The sequence below is a fragment of the Cinclus cinclus genome, chromosome 1, assembly GCF_963662255.1.
Source record: "Cinclus cinclus chromosome 1, bCinCin1.1, whole genome shotgun sequence".
NCBI lineage: Eukaryota > Metazoa > Chordata > Aves > Passeriformes > Cinclidae > Cinclus > Cinclus cinclus.
The window spans coordinates 16,800,705-16,809,027 of NC_085046.1; the positions used below are offsets into that span (position 1 = coordinate 16,800,705).

Sequence of the window (8,323 nt, forward strand, 5' to 3'; positions counted from 1 at the left end):
AATAGATGCTAATGGCCATGACCTGTGTCCCTTGAGGCCTCTACTCACACCGGTGGGCACAGGAACACCAGCTCAGCTCTGGGCTTGTAGTCCATGCCTGATCTGTGCTATGTGGGTACCGACCTTTAGCTCAGCTATAGCCAAACCTGCACATTACTGGAGACATTGACCAAGACTCTGACTCATACACTGCCTTTGTTGAACCTGTCTCAACACAAGGACCTGCCTTGAGATCCGTGGGCTGCATTTGGTCATGGTACTCACTGGGCCTGGTACTAAAAGAGTTTATTTCCATCTTTGGTTCCACTGAGGTTCTTTCCTTGTCAACTCTTTTGCTCTCTCCCTATATCATATATATATATATATATATATATATGATGTATATATGTATATATATGCATATATACACATATGTATGTGTGTGTGTCTGTGTGTATAAAAACACAGTATTTATGTATATCACCAGCTGCACAAGTTCCTTGGGGTGGTTAAGCCATTACGCCTGCACGTTATCTTCAGGTATCCACGGACTGAATCATGTAATTTCCTTATGCCTCAGACCCAGGTGTCCTGAGCTATTCCTCAGAAGTGTTTTTCCCACTTATGACTCCATACAGGAAGCCAGAAGGGAGCCAAATGGGTTTTGGATTTTAATGGTTTCCTTCAAAAAAATGTGTTCCCACACACCTGTCATAAGCTTTTCCTGAACATGGTTTTGACTCTTCATTTTATCTAGACAACTGACATATTTCCCTTCTTTCTTGATGGGAGAAGTTTCTAGAGGAAGGGTGTCTTCAGCCTTTTGTTGTTAAGAGGCCTCTAATTTTTTGCCTTCACAGGACTGGGTGTTTGAAATCCAAAGTTGTTTGTGTCAGCAGCTGAGAGGTTGAAAGTCAGGAGTGCCAAGCAGGATAACCACCAGAGAAACCTGTTATGAAAACACCAAAAAGGAGCCTCCCTCCAAGATTAATATACATTCCGCCAAAGCTCAGTCTAAATTAGTGGCTTTCTTGAGTGGTAGCTCCGTTGCTGACATTTGCTCAACTGCTACCAGGAGTTCCCTCCACACCTTTACCAAGTGTTTTGCCATTTCAGAAGCATTCAGGTATAATACAGTGTGTGGTATTTCTGCATGTTTCTGCAGTGCTTAATGCATGAAGTATGCCATGTCTCCCTACCAAGCACTCTGAGTGTTAGGAAGAGCTGCAGTATGAATATAGATATGGATAATCTATATTAATAATTCCTTGTTTGAATATTAAAAATTAATTACATATTGGTTAATGAAGCTGCTAAAAGTGTGCTGGTTGTGAGCATGCTCCTTTCACACACTCCTCCATGTATTTGAGTCTCTCTGACATCTCTCAGCCTTGGGTTTCTGTTATGGAAAAGGAAGTTAAATAGACTCCACATTATGTATGTAGCAAAGCCAACAAGTCATATAGAAAGGAAGTGGAATGTAAACTAGGCTGGTGGATACTGCTTGGATAACAAACTATGTCTTGAGGTTTTGCAGGATACACGGCATGCACATCCATATAAGGTGTATACATTGATAGACAGATAAAGGTATTTGTGAAATAACTTTCCTCTTGCTACTGCAGGTTTCACTTCAGAAAGTAGATCTTAATGCAAGATTGTAAGACTCCATCCTTTTGACCATGCATATGACCATGCCTACTAATAAATAGATTTTTATTTCTTCTAATAAGGACATTACATGTTATTATTGCTTTTAGTAGAAGAACTGAAGTCTCCTTAGACTTGGAACAGTGTAATTCTTGGAACAGTGATGAACCATTTCAGCAAAAAGATTCAGCCTGTGTGATGATACTGTCATAAAGCTTGACATCACTGCTCTTAGCTGGGCCACTCCTCTTCAAATAATACTGATTTCAGCAGCAGTATCTGAAAAGAAAGAGGGTGTTTTGTAGTATGAGAGTGGGTGTTACAATTTGGCCTCTAATCCTTTACGGTGTAGTTGCCGGGGTGTGGGTGGAGAGAGTAAGAGCATTTATTTCAGAAAAAGAATATTATTGCTGTATTCTCATGCTAACATTGGAAATAGTATTTTAGTGAACTATAGGGTACACTGCAGTACGCAGCTAGAGACGCTGGAATGAAGCAAAACTCATCCTATTTGGATTTCTTCCATCTAATTTTATTTTCCAAAGCTACATCCGTTCTTGGACGAAGAGGATAATCTAGACAGAGCTGAATTAAGTTGTGGTCTCTGACTGCAGGGCTTGCTCTTATGGCTGGCTCTTTTTCAGGGCACAAAAATGAAACAGGAAACTCCTTGTGTCCTACTGTGTTGCACATATGCACATGGACCTATCTTCATTTCCTTTTTTTTAACATTTGTTTCCTTTACTATGTGAATATTATGTAATTGTATTCCTTTTTGTTTGTTTTTTCCAGAATGTTCTAATTGTGGAGGTAAGCTGGGTGCTTGTCATACTGTATTTAGATGAAGTCACACAGCCAAATCATGATTGGCTGTTCATTTTCTAAATCCTGTCTGTGTTTACACTTCTTTCACTGGGAGGTGGTGAAGAGGGAGAGGGGTTGATTTGCTTAATATCCATTCAGTCTTTTTGTAATTGCATGACAGATCGAACTACATTGCTGTCACTCTAACTGTTGCTCTGCCATGTGATACCCAGAAGTCTTTGTTTCTGCCTCATTTGTTTTGTTCTTTCTGTGGTTTCATCAACTCCTGTTCTTCAAATTGTTCTGTTCCTTGGAGTACAGTGAATCTACTGCAGTGATGCCCTGCATTTCTCAGGTGCATGACTTTGAAACAGAGGCCCTGCATATGCTTTACAGCCCCAGGGTTGTTCACACTCTGGCTGGGAGTCTTGGTCATTACCTCAAGGCCCCTAACTCCTGCATCCAGTTCTCCACCCAGCAGTGTCCCTGAGGGACAGCCCATCACAGAGCTGTTGCTGATGTAACTAAGTCAGCAGTGTTCAGTTGTAGAGGGAAAGAACATGTCACCTCACTGGTGCTCCAAATTCTCATATAATTAATATAGGTGATTATCTTTGAAAAAGTTGAATAAGCAACTGGGACAGCTAGAGGGCACATTAGGATCTGTCTGGCATCTCAGAACCAGTCTGCTTGTGTGGGAAGTAAGCTGGACAGTGTAATGAACTGTATACTGTCGAAATTTCTTCTCTTAGCAAAGGATGGAAAAAAAGCAATCAGCCACAGAGATGGCTGATTACCTGAATAGCTGCTAAGAGCTCTATATTTGCTCATTCCAGCTGCTTTAACAGAAATGAAAAATGTCCATAGCAAATTTCATTAATGCTATTAAACAGCTGGAGGGCAGAGACAAGGTGTTGGTAATCCACCCCCAGAGTTCAGGATCAACAGCTGCTCTCCATGGTCAGTTTTCTAGCCAGGTACCTACTGATCTCAGTGAGATGATATTGGATATGGCAGCTCTGGAGAAACCACATTTGTACTGTGCTAATAAAACAACAAATAGGACAGATTTAGTTCCGACATGGAGACATGTTGACATACTGTGATCTCAAGCATAATATGAAAAGTCTAATCCCTGCATCCTTGCAGTGCCCAGTAGAGTCATCTCCAGTCCCAAGTTGCATCCTGAATACTTGCAACATAGCTGTTTTCAAGAGGAAGTGGACAGTCCTTGAACTAATAATTTTATGAATAGAAAGTGCTTGCTTCAAAAAGTCTCAGCTCAATTGTAACCTTTTTTGGATGTGGTTTACAGTGCACTGGAAAAATAAATCATCTCCACAAAATAAGAATGTGGAACTTCACAGTCATTGTCCAGATTTCCTCCTTTCAGCTTTCCTTTGTGTTTTACTTACTTTATTTTTCTTGTTTTATAAGGATATTGTTGGAACTGGAAGGACCATGAAGGTTCTGCTTAACAATATAGAAAAATACAAGCCAAAAATGATTAAAGTGGCAAGGTGAGTAAAATGAACACAAAACTTAGTAATTAATTAGTCTAGTCCAGCATATTTTCCAGAGTAGATTCCCATTCAGAGATGCTGCTTTAGTTTGATGCTGCAGCATGAAGGAGAGTTGTGCAGAGGAACTGCCTGAGTCACTAAGGGGAGGGTGAAGGAAAGGAGAGGAAATGCTTTTGTATTGTTCTGCCTCCGAAATGAGCCTCCAGCCATTTCAAGACTGGCACTGATGAACTTGGGAGGGGAATACACCCAGCTCTTCCCTTCAATCAGGATGTTGTCAGGAAGAGAAACAGAAGAACAGGGACTCACATGGCTCAGAAGATTTTTGATAAAGGGAATACGTTTTTATGTGCATTATTCAGTCACATATCTAGATTTAAATGGGGTATATTTTATTTTTACTTACAGTTTGTTGGTGAAAAGAACATCTCGGCCTGATGGGTACAGACCAGATTGTAAGTGCACTGAAAATCTCTACTTGACAGTAGAAGTTACCACAACTCTGTCACTTGCCTTTTCTAACATTCTGTGGACTGCTAGAAGCATTGTAAAATATTGTCAATGGGTCTATGGGATGCAGTGGAAGGATTTGTATATTTGTCATTTGGAAAGCCTACCCTACTTAGATTTTCTACAAAATACTAACTTTATTGGGAAATTTTTAAGGGGTTGAATTTTATCAATGAAAGGTGAGTGTTTTATCTCCTGACTCTGACAAACAATATCAAAGAGAATATCCATTTCTTCTTTTTCCTTCCTTATTGCATCTCTGGAGGAGCTACAGGATTCCATCTGAGCATGAGATGTGTTTTATGGTGACTAAGTATTAACAAGTTTTATATTTTTTATTCAGAAAAGCACTTATATTTTTAAGTATTATTGTTCAAAGGGAAAACACTGATATTATAATTAAATCCCACCCCCTAAAATGCAGAAGATAAATTAGGCTTTTTAAACTTTCTCCTGCTGCTCAGTTTGCACTACACCAGCGCCACTTCTCTCTAAATTATTGGTCCTTATACTGTGTTATGATTAAGCTGTAAATGGAGCTATACCAAGCAATTGTCATTTTAGACTTACTTAGAAAAAATGATGTAATAACAGGTATGTGGCTAAATATGAAAGTAATAGATCCATCTAGAAGAGATTGACTAGTATTTGCTGCTGAAGAGGTCTCTGGTCAGCTGAGCTGGGAGGAAGGTAGAAGGAGGGTAGGCAGGTGAGTATCAGGAGGCAGCATGAAGGGGTTTTGTTTGGGATGTGGGAGAGGGGGAAGATTTATGAAGCAGAAATTACTTAAATTTTGGGCAGGGCCCTGAGGTTTAAGCCCTGTTATCTGAACTATGATCCGAACATTTTGTTGTACAACTTACTATACAGTGGAGTGGTTTTTTTAACATTTAGAATTCAATTCAGTAAGTTAAGGCATATATTTGACTGGATTCACTAATGTTAAACATGTAAAAGAGGCAATAAAATTACTCAGGAAGGGTAGCTTTATATTTTTATGTATTAACTTCTAAGTGAAACAAATTTTATCCTTGTTTATTCATAGTGTGATGCATTTCATAAAACATCAGAGATCACTTTTTTGTCACTGACAATGCTGTATCATTTCCTCACTTACCAAAATTTACGATTCCAAAGCATGTATAACCCCTGATCCTAAACAGCTGAATAAATTCCTTACCTGAATACCTGTAGAATTTTTTTATGTGGACGTATTTTTGTATCTGTAAGATTGGGTTTTCCTCTTATTATTTAGAGAACAGTTTGGAAAGGGTCTAACTTGTTTTATGTAATGCTGATATTGCACAGACCTTCACACTCAAAAAGATGCATGTGTGTGCTTAGCTTCAGGTGTGAGTTGTATAATTGAGGTGCACTACATGTATTTACTTTGTTAAGCATGTGCTTGAATCTTCATAAAGTTGAGGCTTTAAGACATGTTTTGATAGCATAAAATATGAGATATATTTTGCTATTCTTAGCACAAAATACATAGATCTCTGAAAGTTACATCTGATGTAATATTCTACATTTTTCCATCATTATTGTGGTGTGGGACAGTTATCATCACACATATATATACCAATGGAGCTTCCAAATGCAAGCAGAATGTTCCAGCTCTGATTTTGGCTTCCTTCCACAATGTGCTGATGATAATTTTATACAAAATGATCCTCTCCTCTACTCTGACTGTTCACATCCCTCTCACAAGTACTCTATGACTGGGAACTGGTTATAGGGCTACTGCTGACCATGATGTCTCAGATTCAAAAATAACATAGCCCCAACTGACTTCATATAAGTAGAGTTTGCTTGTTGAGAACCACACATGAATTTAAGGACTTATAACTGCCACTGATGTTGTATCGATGGTGTTTGTTATTTGTCTCAATACAGATTACGGATTTGAAATTCCAGATTTATTTGTGGTAGGTTATGCATTAGACTACAATGAGCACTTCAGAGATCTAAACGTAAGTTTCTTATTGAAAAAATAATTTAAAAAGTCACTGGTCTACTTTCCCCATATTTATTTCCATAAATATCCCATAATTTGTCTCTTCCTTGGGGCCCTGTCTTTCACATGGTTGGGATTTTGGATCTTTTCAGTGAGTGCAAAACTCCCTACAAAACCTCAAATAATCCAAAGCAGTCCCTGCTCAGTACCATGAACATTTCCCTCCCTCTAAGAGCTCCCTAAATTTCCATCTTCTGTGAGCCTAGGGCTTCTCAGGTCCACCATTGCCAGTATGTTCAGAGACAGCAGCAAAAGTGAAACACAGACACAGGTCAGACAGGTTGTCTGAATGCTATGTTGCCTGTCCCTTTTCTCAGAGAAGAGAGGATGGGGAAAAGGTGCATACCTTTCCTTTGCTTCTTCTGGTACTCCCAGGGTGCACCTCAAAGCTGGGAATTCCAAGTGGGAAAACTTGTTGTAGCTAGAAAGTGAAATCAGAATTTTTTTTTTATTTAATTACTTCTAGATGTCTGGAAAGGAAAGAGTAATCATAAGACCACTAGGTTGGGCAAGCCTAAGTATTGCTGAACAATTAATTAATTAATTACTAATTATGTACTCAACCATACTTTTGCAATCTGTTCTGTTTTTTTCAGCACATATGTGTAATCAATGAACATGGCAAAACAAAATACAGAGTCTGAAGCAGTAACATCCACACCTGAATATTTCTGTGAAGCAGAAATTTGACTACACTCCCTCAAGCATCTCCCCGAAAAGTGATTCAACTGACTTGTATGTCTTTCAACTCAGTATAATAAGGGATTTACTCTAGAGATGCTGATGAATATTTACAGAAGTGAGAGCTCTTATCTAAAATGTGAAGCATAGGACTTTTACAGTTACTGCCTTTATCAAGTATTAAAATTACCACCTAGGATGCCTTTTGACTAATAATTTGTATGTCTCAGGTCGCATTGTGCACGCATCTTTTCTTTGCTCAGTTCTATATGCAGTTCATGTGCTTCACTGTGTTGCACAAGATAGTTCAAAAGTGCCATTCTGTGCATGAAGATTACTGTACAAGATTTAATTGACTTCATTATGCCTTTATTCTTGGTCAGATATGCTGCTACCAAATTGAAAGCATTATTTTGATTTCATTCCACAATTCAGAAGTTTCAGCTGAAGTTTTATGTGTTGTGTTGCAGTTCATTATCCACTATTCCAAACAAAGTTTTAACTCTCAGAATGTGCTGAATTAAAGTACAGGTCAAAATGAAGCTTTGCAAGACACTGTTGATCCAAAACTGGAAGATATCATGGTTCTAGTATGTTATGTAGACAGAGATCTGATCTGTTTAATGTGCTGAATTTTAATCAAGACAAACCAGTGCCAGGCAGGTTTGAACTTCTGCATGGTATCCCTTTCTTCTGTAGCACACAAGCAAGAATAAAAATTAACAGTGTTCTCCTGGGCTTATACTGTTAACTAAACCTCATTAAGTACAAAAGTCAGACAGTTATTCAGTTATGATTTGATTTTTGTAGTGTGTCGAAGTAGAGACTTTTTGTAGCCATTTGTCATCTTCAAGAATACAGATCTGACAATGCTGAAGACTTGTATAGAAAAAGAAAGAATAATGTATAAGACAACACAGAAACCAGTTAATGCATTTGTGGTGTAGACTAGATTCCTTCCTTTATAGATCATGTTTGAAGAAGTTTGTGAATTTTACATACTGTGTTAGCTGTGAAAAGTTTAGTTCTGCATTGAATATAAGTGTTCTTAACAGCTTCCTGGGGGAAACCAATGCTAAGAAAGGAGCTGTATATCAGTAGCTTTGTTCTGAACTGTGAGAGGCAGATTGTTACTAGCTGCAGATTCCTATAAATTAAT

The 8,323-nt window shown here is 38.4% G+C and overlaps 1 protein-coding gene across 1 annotated transcript in view; it reads left to right on the forward strand.

Moving 5' to 3' along the window:
- PRTFDC1 (phosphoribosyl transferase domain containing 1) overlaps positions 1–7,127 on the forward strand; it is a 39,723-nt gene extending 32,596 nt beyond the window's left edge. Inside the window, exons 5-9 of the mRNA XM_062494260.1 lie at positions 2,422–2,439; positions 3,871–3,953; positions 4,365–4,411; positions 6,363–6,439; positions 7,080–7,127. Of these exons, the coding sequence (XP_062350244.1) occupies positions 2,422–2,439; positions 3,871–3,953; positions 4,365–4,411; positions 6,363–6,439; positions 7,080–7,127 (273 nt within the window). The remainder of the gene's footprint in view (positions 1–2,421; positions 2,440–3,870; positions 3,954–4,364; positions 4,412–6,362; positions 6,440–7,079) is intronic.
- The last annotated feature ends 1,196 nt before the right edge of the window (positions 7,128–8,323 follow it).